A 14,009-nucleotide genomic window follows, 5' to 3' on the forward strand; every position below is an offset into this window, starting at 1 on the left:
AACACTTATCTTGTCACACAATATTAACTCTTTCTTGGTCCTCCTTTGTAAATGTTATACCATACCTACACTAGATGTTCACATATGTGTAAGCATAGATGCTTATATTTTCTTTAAAAATAATTTATTTTTATTTTATGTGCATTGGTGTTTTGTCTAGATGTGTGTCTGTGTGTGTGTGTGGGGGGGGGGTGGTCGTCACATCCTCTGGAACTGAACAGTTGTGAGCCACAATGTAGTTGCTGGGTATTGAACCTGGGTCCTCTGGAAGAGCAGCCAGTGTTCTTAACTGCTGAGCCATCACTCTAGCCCCAGGTGTTTATATTTTCATTCCTTGTTCTGGCACATCTATGTACTAAGAAGAGATTCAAGTTACTGACCTCACAGTACGCTCTCTGCTCAAAGCTGATATAGTCTTTATGTGATTGAAATATATATTGTATGCTACTTCCTCCTGGGTTTGAAATCACCTTCATCTTTCCTTTAATTATATGTGTGCTGGGTTTTTGAAACAATACAAAAACCTGCTGGCAATGGTGGTATGTGCTTTGGTAGACTGAGACAGGAGGATGGCCTCAGTTTGAGGCTAACATGGACTCTATAGGGAGAGCCTGTCTGTTTAAAGCAATGGCTTTAGAGTCTTTCTTCTGTAGTTTTTTTTTTTTTTTTTTTTTTTTTTTGCATAAAGAATTTTTTTATCCTAATGTGTAGGCATTCATTCCTTATTCTATTGAATATTGTATGTACATAGTTATATTCTCACAATGCCATTGAAATAGGAGACAGTATAGTGTTTTACAGTGCACACAACATTCCACTGCACATAAGGGTGCTGGGAGATGATAACTAGGAGTAGCTGGGGAAAGTTGAGCCCTAGGGGGACAGGGAGCAGTCAGAGCCAAGGTCTGGCTACACGACTCAAGTCATCTAATGCTGGGAGTGGGACTCCTCTCTTCTGTTACAAGGATCTCATAATTGTCACCCTCTGGGTGGCTTGAGGCAGGTATTCAGTAACTGTTTGTTTTCTTTGCCCCAAAGACAGTTAACAGGATATTGAACACTCAAAACATACTTTTTCTCCTAAGTTTAAGGTAAATAGACTTCTCACAACTCATGTGTTCAGGAAGGTTTTATATACCTTTAATCCCAGCAAGAAGAAGGCAGAAGCAGGTGGATCCCTGTGAGTTCAAGGCCAGCCTGGTCTACATAGTAAGTTCTAGGCCAGCCAGGGTTACATAGAGGAAACCCTGTCTCCAATAAATTAGTAAGTAAACAAGTAAATAAATAAATAAATAAATAAATAAATAAATAATCTGCTATTCTGGTAAAACACAGAAGTTTGGTATAGAGCTTGAAATAGAACAACACTCTTCAGGGCCTTCTCCCCCTTTCTTCCCTTCCTTCTTTGAGAGAGCTACTAATATAGTATGTTATGTTTCCTTTGTCTCCTTTTTTTCTTGTAGCATTCAGCAGAGTGGAATAAATATGATGACCGATTGATGAAGGCTGCTGAAAGGGGGGATGTGGAGAAAGTGTCTTCCATCCTTGCCAAAAAGGGTGTCCATCCAGGCAAGCTAGATGTGGAAGGGAGATCGGCGTGAGTATTGCCCTGTCACTAAGGCCTGGGTGAGCCTTGGGATCCAAATGCTGCTGTGTCTTTAAGGAGCCAAGTAGAAGAAGCAGTTTAAAGTAGCTTGTTCTGACCTCTGGAGTTCCCCAGCTGGGAGGAGGACCCCAACTTTCTGCCTTTCACAAATTCTGTAAAGGACACTGCCCTTTCTCCCAAGCCTCAATCTGAGTTTTTAATTTAGATCATTAGTTTCAACAAGACTGAGTGGAGCAGCGAGGATATCTGCAATACGTGGTGTGCCTTGGGTAGACACGCTGGGAGAGCCCACCCGCTGCATGTTTGTGAACTGACTCCCAGCATGCTGTGTGGCTCTAAGCAAATGTCTCCCCCACCCACCCAGACCTGCAGCATTTCCCTCTGGTTGAGGAGCAGAAGCAGCTGGGTTAAAGGGTAGATCCTGACTCTGTTAAGACTCTAATTAAAGCCTCTGCAGCCTTAGCTGGGAGCCCTTCCAGCAGCACAGGTGAAAAGTCCCATTTCCTAAAATCCTGTCTTAGCCTTTCGGGAGATTTTCTTTTCTTTCAAAAACTTATAATTGGAAGCTGATGCTAAATATAGACGTGAATATTAGGAAGTTAATCATTAATGTTTGATGTAGATTATGACTTTGGAATGTATAATATTTCAGTAGAGCAAAGTGTGACTGCAAATTCAGAAGGTTTTAGCAGCAATAAAGCGTTCATAGTCAGTTTTATCCAGCAGGATTCTGGTTTTTGTTTGTTTGCTTGCTTGTTTTCACTGAGACAGGGTCTGTCCATGTAGCTTTAGCTGGCTTCACCAAAATGTAGACCAGGCTAGCCTTGAACTCATGGAGACCTGCTGTCTCAGCCTCTTGAGTGTTGGGATTAAAGGTGTGTGCCACCACAAACTTTAACTACAGGGAATAAGTTATTGTTATTTTTAGTTCTTTTCCTATTTTTTTTTTAATTTTATGCTGTTTGATGTGGCTCATGGTACAGATTGTAAAATGTAATCTCTACAAGCAGTGTCTTTCTAGTCTCGCCTTTCACCAGTGCTAAGATGTTAATAGGTGAAGCCGGTAGAGCTACCATATTCCTTGCAGTATTTGAAATGGTTGCTTGAGAGTCTGCTGGGCTCTCTCTGAGGTTATCTGTACTGACACAGCCATATAGAATCAGTGGCACCTGGGAAACCTTGAGTCCTGTCAGTCTTCCAGGTCTTTGTAGGAAGGAGCCTTCATGGTACTCACAGGGCGAAATTTTTTTTTATTAATATGTGTGAACTACGTATTCTTTCTTAACGAAAATATTTTATATTTAGTGTGTGTTACAGATGTATGTTTTATATTATCTAGTGGCAAAACAATTTTAATTTGAAATACGTTATTTTCAACTTTGAAATTGTAAAAGACAGTTTTATTTTGAAAATTTTTTGATTTTAGTTTTTACTTTTGAAAATATTTATTTTTATGAGTATATTCATGTGTGTATGTACCTGCGTGTGTGTGTGTGTGTGTGTGTGTGTGTGTGTATGTGCACCACAGGGATGCAGGAGCCCACAGAGGTAGAAAAGTCATTGGATTCCCTGAAATTGGAGGTATAGACAGTTGTTAGCCACCGTGTGTGCTGAGAAGTAAGCTGAGTCTTCTACAGGAGCAACCGGTATTCATAATTAAAAAGCCATCTCTCTAGTCCCAAGGTTTTGAAATTTTGCTAAGGAAAAAAAAAAAAGAGCAACAAGTACTTGAATTCACTGTGGTTCCAAAAAAGAACTAGAGATGCGGTGATGGTGGTAGATGCCACGTTCAGTAGACAAGAATGTCAATTCACTTAACAGTGGTGGTGCATACTTTTAATCACAGCACTTAGGAGGCAGGGGCAGGTGGATCTCTGTGAGTTTGAGGCCAGTCTGGTCTATGGAGTGAGTTCAGGACAGCCAGAGCTGTTTGTTACACAGAGAAACCCTGTCTCAGAAAACAAAACAAGAAAACCAAAAACCAAAAAATAAAGAATATCCATGTCAGATAGCACACAACCTCCTGTAACTCCAACTCCCGGGGACCCAGCATTCTCTTCTGGCCTCCAGATACCCTCAAGCACATGGGCAAACACACACAGACATACACACATGAACACATATAGATATACACATACAGATATATACACAGGCACACACACACTTATATACAGATATACACACATACACACACATACAGATATACATGTACAGACATATCCATACAGATGTACAGACACACACACACTACATATACGTAAAAAGAAGAGGTTTTCTTATTTGCAAAGGAGTATTTCTGTAAAGCGCTTTCTCATACTTCATGTACAGCTCTGTGCATATGTTTCTGTGATTGACATGTCTTCTTCTTTAAGCATGCCTGCTATTTATAGTTCAGCAGCACTTGTGGATTAGCAGGGACTCCTGGCCTCTCTTGCACTGTCTGTGCTGTGTTGGCTGTTTTGAAGACCATGGTCTTGCAAAGCTTGTGAGCTGAGGAGTGAAAACAAAGGATCCCACCCACACTGGTGTTTCCTAAGGGTATCCTCAGGGGCTAAGGACCTTAGTATGCAGGAGGCCCTGCCGCCTCTGAAGTGTGTTTCAGTCTAATTGACTGCTTCCATCTCTCAGGGAGAGTGAACGATGCCCATGACCCAAATGTGTTTGTTCCGTTAAAATGGAAAACAAATTTGTTTCTTAACATCTCTTCTCTGTCTAAACTGAATGTAGCCCTGCTGTCCTTAGGAAAGCTTGGTCTCTAGTTTGCATCTCACCTGCCATGGTATTACTAGAGTAACACGATGATGACCTACTATCTGGAAGTGAGTTTCAAGCTACTCCAGATTTTGTCTCTCAGCTTTTTCCTTAACAGACATTTGAGAGCCTAACTTCTGGCACTTGTGTCTGGGGATACAACAAAGTAAAACATGATCAACTTTGCTTTTATTGAGTTTGCAGTTGAGTGAGGAGAGAACCACAGGCCACAGAGAGAATCATTATTGGACTTAAGTGGGATGAAGTGTTCATTCTATAGAGAATAGTGAAGACAGCCATGGGTACCAGGAGAGCGAAGGCTTCAGAGTGGGGAGCATGAACTCCTCTGCAATGGCCGGGGAGGGGCCTCCTGATGAGAGTGAGCCCACCTGTGGGCTTACATTACACTCTGACTTCCTCCTCCTGCCAGTCAGGACCTCCTTCCTATGTCAGTTTCCACTCATGTCCTTTCCCCCAAACATCCAGTCTACTCACCTGTTCGAATTTGAATGAATTCTAGTCAGTTAGTCAAATGCTAGATGAGGAAAGAAAGAATGGGGCATTTTGTTAGCTGGTGTCTTAAGTACTTAAATGATTAGAGTTAGCTTGTCTTTTTAACAAAAGACTTTATGTGTGTCCGTGTATGTACACATACACGCATGCAAATGGGAGGCCAGGAGCCCAAAAGAATGGATGCCGGCAAGCCCTCTTAGCTGCTGAGCCCTCTCTCTAGCCCCAAAGTTAGCATCTTAACAAGCTTGACTTGCCTTTTTAGGGAGCTTGATCAATGAGGCCTGCTGATGTGAAGCTTCAGTCACTGGGTGGAATTCAGTGTTTACATTAGTCACTGTTGGAGGGAGAAAGTGTGGGTTAGGCTGATAATTCTGGAGAGAGAGAATCTTGTGTTCTGCTTTGGTCTTAAACCTTTTCTGTGACTTTATTTCTTGCGCAGTTAAGTCCAACAAAATAACCTCATAAAAATGTTTCAGTGTGGGTGCGGGGAAAATTGCGTAGTAAATGAATGCTTGCCACCCAAACATGAAGACCAGAATTCTCATCCCTGGGCTCATGGAAACGCTGGGTGTGTGTGGCAGCCTGCCTGTCATTTCCTGAGCTTTGGCTGAGAAAGTGGAGACAGGTGGTCCCTGGGCAGGTTGGCTGGTCGGACCAGCCTTCTCAGCAAATCCTGGGCTCAAATGAAAGACCCTGCCTCAGTGAGTAAGGCAGAGCCTTGTAGACTGAAGTTTCTATCCTGCCTGGTGCCAGAGCCATTTAGTCCCAAATAAACACATAAGGGCTTATAATTAATTATAAACTGGCTGATGGCTCAGGCTTTTTATTGGCTAGCTCTCTCTCAATGATTAACACATTTTTATTAGTCTGTGTATCTCCACATGGTCTTGGCTTACTGGTGATGCCAAGACCTCTTGGTTCCTTGACAGCTACATGATGCCTCCCTGACTCTACCTAATACCTTTCTCTATCCCTGTTTGGATTTCCCACCTGGCTAAATCTTGCCTGTCCATTGGTCAAAACAGCTCTATTCATCAACCAATAAGAGAAACATATATTCTCAGGACACAGCCCCCATCAGAACCTGATCAAGAGAGACTCCCAAAGTCAGCCTTGGGCACACATGGAAATGCACACCACAGTACATGCCAAGAAAAGGCAAAAGGAAAAGTTCTGGTGTGCTTTATTCAATTCCAAGCACCAGGGGTTTTGATAGAAATAATAAATTACAGGGTTAATGATATTACATAAATAACATTTTCTTTTGTTAAAGCTGTGAATATTAAAATATTTCATGCTCAGGAGGTATTTCTAGAATGACTTAGCTTGTTTTATGAACCAAATTTTTAAGCATTTCAAATTTGGTAACTAAAAACATTCTATCTATAAAAATGATTTAATAGAGCAAAGTCTTTGTAACAGTGTGTATGTGTGTGTGTGTGTGTGCATGTGTGTACACACGTACTTGAGTATGCACATATGTATATTAAATTAAAAATGATGTTGGTAGAACATTTTTTTTAATGTGCATGGGTGTTTTGTTTGCATGTATGTCTGTGTACCACAATGTATGCCTGGTACCCAAGGAGGCCAGAAGAGGGTATTGGATCCCCTGGGACTATAATTACAGATAGTTTGAGTTGCCATATAGAGCCTAGGAATTGAACCCAGGTCCTCTGGAAGAGCAACCAGTGCCCTTAACCACTGAACCATCTCTAGCTCCACAAACTTTTATATCATCTTTGTTAGTTTCCATGCATAACAGATGTTCTCTCCAATTTAGCTTCCATGTTGTGGCATCCAAAGGGAACCTGGAGTGTCTTAATGCCATCCTTACACATGGAATTGATGTTGCAACCAGTGACAGTGCAGGTATGCTTCCTCCATGAAGAGGGTATGAGCATTGCCCATTACTAACCCTACCCTCCCTACTACCTCCCTCCCTACCACTGTCCTCCCTCCCTACCACTATCCTCCCTCCCTCCCTCCCTCTCGATTCCTTCTCTTTCTTGATATGGATTGAACCCAGGGCTGTGCATATGCTGGCCATGAATTCTACAGTAATTATACCCCCAGCTCCTCCTCACATTCTAAACCAGACTTAACTATAACTTAAACAGCAAGATCCTGAAGTTCCTGTTTTAGTTTATTTACTTGCTTACTATTTGCTTTTAGATTTATTGGACATGTATGTATTGCCTATCTGGCTGCATGTATATGCACCATGTGATTGCAGTGCCTGTAGAGGCCAGAAGTGGGTGTGAGATCCCCCTAGAGCTGGCTGTGAGCATCCCGATGTGGGTGCTGGGAACTGAACCCATGTCCTCTGCAAGAGCAGCAAGTACATGGGCACCATCTCTCCAGCCCCAAGTTTCTGAGCTGAGGAACATTTACTTGTGAGTGTCACCATGGGAAAGGGGCTTTAGGGTGGAAGGGCAATAGACCTGTCACCTAGCGCTGGTCCTAAAAGGCCCGATTTTAGAGACTTTCCAGGGCTGTTTCCTTTAGAGTCCTACCCTGTGCTGTATCCTCTCTGTGGCGAGGTCATTTGACATTTGGTTGATGTCTTCTGTGCTGGAGAGACGACAGTGTAGATGATAGTGTCAGTGACAGCCGGTATTTCTGTAACATCTGGGTGGCTGCTCTGCATTCACTGAGCACTTTACACAGTCACCACGTTAATTCATCTTGTCCTCACCTCAGCCAGCAAGGGTGGGAGCCCCTGAGCTGTCAGGAACTTGCCCCAGGCCCTGAAAGAGACAGACCTCTAGGGAGCCTGTCCTGGGTTTGCCTGGTAGTATGACATGTGATGTTTATAGACAGTTGGAATCTATTTTTTTGTCTCTTTCTTACCTCTGTCTCTCTTTGAGTCTCAGTGCTGAGTTTGCACATTCAAGGGAAACATGCAAGTATTTGAACACAGCTGTTGGTTTTCCTTCAATGAGAGCATTAGATTTTGATTAATTAGGATAACCATAGTTAGTTTTCTGGGACTGACTTTTGTTTTTTATTTATTGTTTGTGTCGGTAAGTGTGTAAGTTAGCACTCACACGCCCCAGTACACATGTGGGGGTCAGAAGCAGGAGCTGATTCTCTCTTCTACCCTGTGGATGCTGAGGATGGAACTCAGGCCATCAGCTGCTGAGTGGCAAATGGCATTACCCACTGAGCCCTCTTGGTAGTCCTCTGAACTACATCTGCAGCTTGTGAACTGGAATGTGAAATAGTCTCGTCTGACAGACTAGAGGATGTATGGGTGCAGTTGACTACGCTCTGTCAGGCCTGCTTACAGACCAAGGCTCTGTGTTTTGTATAAGCTCTGGCTGAGCAGACCTGGGCAGACATGTGGCTTACCTAAACTCGCATAAAACTATATACAGATGGAAAGCCCATATATTTGTCATTCCAGGATAATCAGAATGTAATCTCTTTTCTAGCCAATGTGCTTGCAAAAGTAAGGGTATGTTAAGATACGTGTGACATTGAAAAAAACTGAAAAGCATTACAGGTTGGACATTGGCATAGCCTGGTGAAGCCCCTATGCTTTACACCATCTAAGGGAGATGAATGTGTAAAGAAATGCACTTAGGAGGGGCACCGAGATAGCTTAGTTTGATCCCCACATGGATCCACATGGTGAAAAGAGAGAACTGACTCCCATCGTTGTCCTCTGACACCTACACACTTGCTGTGGTACATGGGTACCTCCACCCACAAATAATGAGAGAGGGGTGGGGGCGTATCCAATGTTCTTTGCAGGATCATCCTCTCACACTGAAGGCAATGCTCTTAACCATTGACACATCTTCAACCTCCCTCCCTCCCTTTCCTTTCCTCCCTTTCTCCCTTTCTCCCTTTCTCCCTCTCTCTCTCTCTCTCTCTCTCTCTCTCTCTCTCTCTCTCTCTCTCTCTCTCACACACACACACACACACACACGCCTTCCCTGTGCTACTGTGTACTACTGTGTCTCAGCCACTGCCCCCAGTGCTGGAGGTTAGGTGACACAAGAGGAAGGATTTCATACCCTTTGGGAGCTTGCAGGATTCTTTTTTCTTGCTTCCTCCATAGTTTTTGAGTGCATGTACTAAATTACTAAAATGTCTTAGGAACTGTAACCTGTCAACCAACTGGGCAGAAAAATGTCATATTTCTATGAAAATTCCTGTATGAAGAAAATAATCCTCCACACAGACTTGAAGTGTTTGCTTTTGTTTGTAGGGAGGAATGCACTTCACCTGGCAGCTAAGTATGGACACGCACTGTGCCTGCAAAAACTTCTCCAGGTAGACGTGGTGGAAACTCTCTTGCTTCATTATGAGTCCGTAAAGCTTGAGTGTGTTCTTGGTGTCTTTAGAGTTTGAGATCACAGAGTGGCAGGCTAACTGTTCACTGGTAATTTTTCCATCCTTTGGGAAGGAATGTGAACAATAAGGAACAAAAATGTGAGGGAAGTGAATCACATAACTCAGTGTATTAAAAATAAACAACAAAGGCCTGACCTTCCTGTTGATGTTAGCAGGAGACCAGAGTTTTCTGTCGTTCAGAATGTGGACTGAGAGGGGTTATAGCATAGGGTTTGTGTGTTTCTGTGTCTCCACACAGATGACTATATGGCATGATAATAATGTCATGAGTGTTTATCAGGCAGCCTCTGGATTGGGCTAGCCACTTAACTGAATGAAGGTTTTGGCCAAAGTGTCCAGCCCTGAGTTGACTCTTAGAACTGATTTGTTCTCCTGATTCAGTAGTTATATTAACTCTAGCTGGAAGAGAAAAGCCCAAACAATAACATCTTTTCAATACTCCGCATTATTATAAGGGCATATGTTTCCTGTTTGGTAAAATACTGTTCAGTTCACAGTTATGTGCCATTATTTTATTTGTTGCACGTCAAAATATTTAGTAGATTGTCTGCACGTCTTCCTTTGATAAGTGGAATATTTTAAGATGAAATAACAACTGTTCATTCAAGTGTGGATTTTGAATATTAAGACAAAGTCCTCCCACGCCATCACCTTGCTCTGTCTCCACAGTACAACTGTCCCACTGAGCATGTGGACCTGCAGGGAAGAACTGCCCTCCATGATGCAGGTGAGCAGAGACCCCCTCCCAGACGCAATGGCTTCTGAAAACATAGGACCCTTGAAAGTAATTAATGAATTTGGATAATTTGTGGAGAAAAAGTACTAAAGAATTTGTGTGCTTAATATTAAAATTTATGTGCTGGGCAGCGGTAAAATTTATATGCTGGGGTGTGGTGGTGCACACCTCTAATCCTAGCACTTGGGAGGCAGAGGCAGGCAGATTTCTGAGTTTGAGGCCACCCTTGTCTGCAGAGAGAGTTCCAGGACAATCAAGGCTGCACAGAGAAACCCTCTCTCAAAAACAAAACAAAATTGAAATCTACAAATTGCAGCTGTAGAAGATTCATTCAGAAATTGAGTGCTTGCTGTTCATGCAGAGGACCTGAGTTCATTTCCCAGTATCCATGTTGGGTAGCTTCCAAATACGTGTAACAACAATGTTCAGGGAATCTGGCGTCTTCTTCTGGCCTCAAAAGGGAAGGGACTTCATGAATGTGCTCATCATTCTCCCATCCCCACACACATACACATGCAATTAAAAGTAAAGTAAAAATAAAAAATAAAATCTTGAAGAAAAAGAAGATTTATTCAGCCAATATTTATAGGCTGATCAGTTTGATAGATAGGAAAGGTGTGAGGAGGATTGTTACAGGTGCCTATTGGCCAGGAGGAGAGGGAGAGGAGGAAGGGGGAGAGGGAAGTGAGAGGGGGGAAGAGGGACAGAGAGAGGAGAGAGAGAGGAGGAAAGGAGGAGAGGGAGAGATAAAGAGAGAGAGAGAGAGAAGAGGTACTTGGGGGAGAAGTGGGAAGCCCATACATAACTGTGCAAGCAGTTATAATTGGCCATAGCATGTTGATCTCTGAAGTGATTGCTGAGCCATTTTTTATTGGGGTTGTTGGCACTAGATTTTATCTATGTCTTGTACAATACTTTCAAAAGTTATTAACTAGAAACCTCATATTTCAAGAATTATTCTCAGTGTCTAGGGTATGTTCATCGTTATTCTGGTGTCATTAAAATTAGGGTTAGAATTTAAATAATTTTGAAAACATAGGATCACAAGTTGTCTTCTCTAGGCTTTAAAACTCTATAATCTCCAAGAAGGGTAAGGAGAGAAGACATTTGCCTTTGTCTTTTCAATATATAGGGAATTTTTGTATAACTTGTAATTTCTTTCAGCTTTAAAGGTGATTTAGTTGGTATTTTTTTATTTGTGTGTGTTTGTGTAAGTGAATGTCACATGTGTGCAGGCCCATGGAGGCCAGAAGAGGCGTCACACTGCAGGGAACAAGTGTTCTTAAACACTGAGCCATCTCTATTCCCTTCCAGTTATTTTTAATAGTTTAATTTCAGCTTCTCTTCCTTTTCCATTTTTGATACTTTTACAACATTTTAATTTCTCATTCATCTCCTTTTCCTCTCTTATTTGTATTCAGAATGACATAGTTTGCAAAGCAAATAAATAATTAACAATTGTACAGAGATCCTCTTTGATCCATTCTAAGATAGAAAATGGGTGTCTGTCGTGCTAAGCTGAGAGTGAATGATGTGTAGCTTGGTAGCCTGAAATGGGGAGACCTTAGGTTGCCTCACATGAGCCCAGGAAAGTGCTGAGTGTCAGCAGATGCTCACTGTCCCTTTGTTTCTTGAAGCGATGGCAGACTGCCCTTCTAGCATCCAGCTGCTTTGCGACCATGGAGCCTCCGTGAATGCCAAAGATATAGTAAGTTGGTTGGTTTGTTCCCATTTCAACCCCTGCATTGTGACACTCAGGTTCTGGAAGACTCATTGCTTTAAGGTCTCTTTGTTTTTCTTGTTGTTAGGATGGACGGACACCTCTTGTTCTGGCAACACAGATGTGTAGGCCGACAATTTGTCAATTGCTGATAGACAGAGGGGCAGATATCAATTCCAGAGACAAGCAAAACAGGTAAATCTTTTATGGTGGCTCCTTGTAGCAGCAGGAGGTCTGTGACACTGTTGCCATAACTTGGTCTTCCCACCCCACTTTCTGTCCTTGGATATCCTAGGGAACATATTTGGGTCAGAATCCTACCCTGTCTATTTAAAACTTTCTAAAAGTCTTTAATGTAATGGGTACAAATAAAGATGATTTAAAATTATCTGCAGTCTGTGTCATTGGATACCATGGATTTGACATGAGCCACTTTGGGTTTTCCTTGAGGTTTCTCCTTAGCAGGCTCAGTGAGTAATATTGCCTCCAGGTCTGAGTCCACTTTGCCCTTAAATATTTGTTCTCGTTTCCTATCAGTTTCTGGGAGAGAGCTCTCTGACCAAAAGCACCTTGTGGGAGGGAAGGATGACTTCATTTTAGTTTACAGGACAGTCTGTCATTGAGGAATCCAAGCCAGGAACTTAAGCAGGAACTTGAAGCAGAGACCATGGAGAAACAAGGCTTGCTGGCTGACTCTCAGGCATATGCTCAACTAGGTCAAACCCACCTGCCTAGGGATGGTGCTGCCGATGGTAGACTGGGCCCTCCTACATTAGTTAATAATCCCCACAGATATGCCTGCAGGTCCATCTGGTCTGGGTAACTCCTCAACTGAGGCTTCTTTTCTCAAATGACTCTAGGCTGGCTCAGTTGTGAATCAGAGCTAACTAGGACAGAGTCCCTTCACTGATACTCCTGTATTTAATGCTATTTCAGTTGACATGATCTAGTAATTGTCTCTTGATCAGTTATGTCACAATGCTTGCCTACACTAGAAGTATGATGCTTTTGGTCACTAAGTCTCTATTGACAAATAACTGGAAAATTTTGCTCTAATTGGAGTTTGTTACAATAGTTTACAACCAAAATTTCTGAGCTTTTGTAATTATTAACAAATGCCTTTTTGCTTAATTTTATTCTTCTAAACATGCATCCTATTGTTTGTAACTCATTAGAAGTGGAGAGGTATAATGAAATTTCCTTTAGGTGTCAAGAGTTTTTCCCTTGAATTTTTCTTATTTAGATATTTCTTTTTGAAATATCTCTTAAAATTCTCATGGTATATATTCCTTGCACATGATACTCTGTTATGTAAGGGCATCTCCATATAAGCATATTCTGTCTGTTGGTCGCATTCTGCCATGGCTTCCTGCCCTCCCCCATCTTCTAGACCCTTTCTTTTCACATACTTCAAAGAAGGACATTCTGAAGTCAGTCACCAGTGTATCAAGAAAGTGGCATCTCTGCATTTCTGCAGATATTACACTCTGGTTCCAAGAATGACTAAGGAGATTTGGTTTTAAAGTTAAATTTAGGATTTGAGAAGGGTGACCACACTGACCCCATTAAAATGCTTGATATTTTTATCGCTCTTATAGCACTCAAAAGCACTTTGCTTTTGTTGCACATTCACCCCAAATTGAGGCAAGGTGCTGTGTACTTGTATAAGCTTGTTAGTTTTTAGAAATACAGTTTTTGACACTGTTTTTCCTCTTGTTTTTCCTCTTGTTTTTATCTTTATAGAGTTTTTAATCTAAGAAAACTATTAATCTCTTACATATAGACATTTATAATAGCAACCACGGAAGGAGCATGGCTATAGAAGAGAGCATGTGTAGAAAAACAGGGCCAGGATATCTAGTATTCACAATTGAAGCAGGAGTCAGATATGACTTCAATAGATACAGAACCAGACATTTTGTTAGATGTGGATCAGTCAGTATTTCATCATGTGTCAGCTCCATCAGTGGTAAGCACAGATTTGATAAGATGGTGTCCAGGATCCTACTGACTGTCCCTGAGAACTTAGTTCTATTGCCACATGACTGTTCTGTGTAGACACAGTCTGTGAGGCTCTTGTGCTGATGGTGGATACAGAGGAGAAAGAGATCCATGATTAGCGAGGGTGTCCTTCTGAAAGGCCTATGTGTGAGGAAGCAAGGGTCTTTCATCCTAACAGTGCTGTTTTATTTATTTGTTTACTTACTTACTTATGATTGGGTCTCATGTATCCCAGACTAGCCTCACACTTGACATGAAGCTAAGGATGACCTTGGTCTTTTGATCTCTTGGGTGCTGGGATTACAGGCACATACAAC

The 14,009-nt window shown here is 42.0% G+C and overlaps 1 protein-coding gene across 2 annotated transcripts in view; it reads left to right on the plus strand.

Annotated features, from left to right (window-relative positions):
* Uaca (uveal autoantigen with coiled-coil domains and ankyrin repeats) overlaps positions 1–14,009 on the plus strand; it is an 82,422-nt gene that overhangs the window by 43,583 nt on the left and 24,830 nt on the right. For both annotated transcript variants that reach the window (XM_051197676.1, XM_051197677.1), the window contains exons 2-7: positions 1,464–1,597; positions 6,654–6,742; positions 9,090–9,154; positions 9,905–9,962; positions 11,609–11,679; positions 11,780–11,886. In XM_051197676.1, the coding sequence (XP_051053633.1) occupies positions 1,464–1,597; positions 6,654–6,742; positions 9,090–9,154; positions 9,905–9,962; positions 11,609–11,679; positions 11,780–11,886 (524 nt within the window). The remainder of the gene's footprint in view (positions 1–1,463; positions 1,598–6,653; positions 6,743–9,089; positions 9,155–9,904; positions 9,963–11,608; positions 11,680–11,779; positions 11,887–14,009) is intronic.

Source organism: Phodopus roborovskii, unplaced genomic scaffold (genome assembly GCF_943737965.1).
Source record: "Phodopus roborovskii unplaced genomic scaffold, PHOROB, whole genome shotgun sequence".
NCBI classification, from domain to species: Eukaryota; Metazoa; Chordata; class Mammalia; order Rodentia; family Cricetidae; genus Phodopus; species Phodopus roborovskii.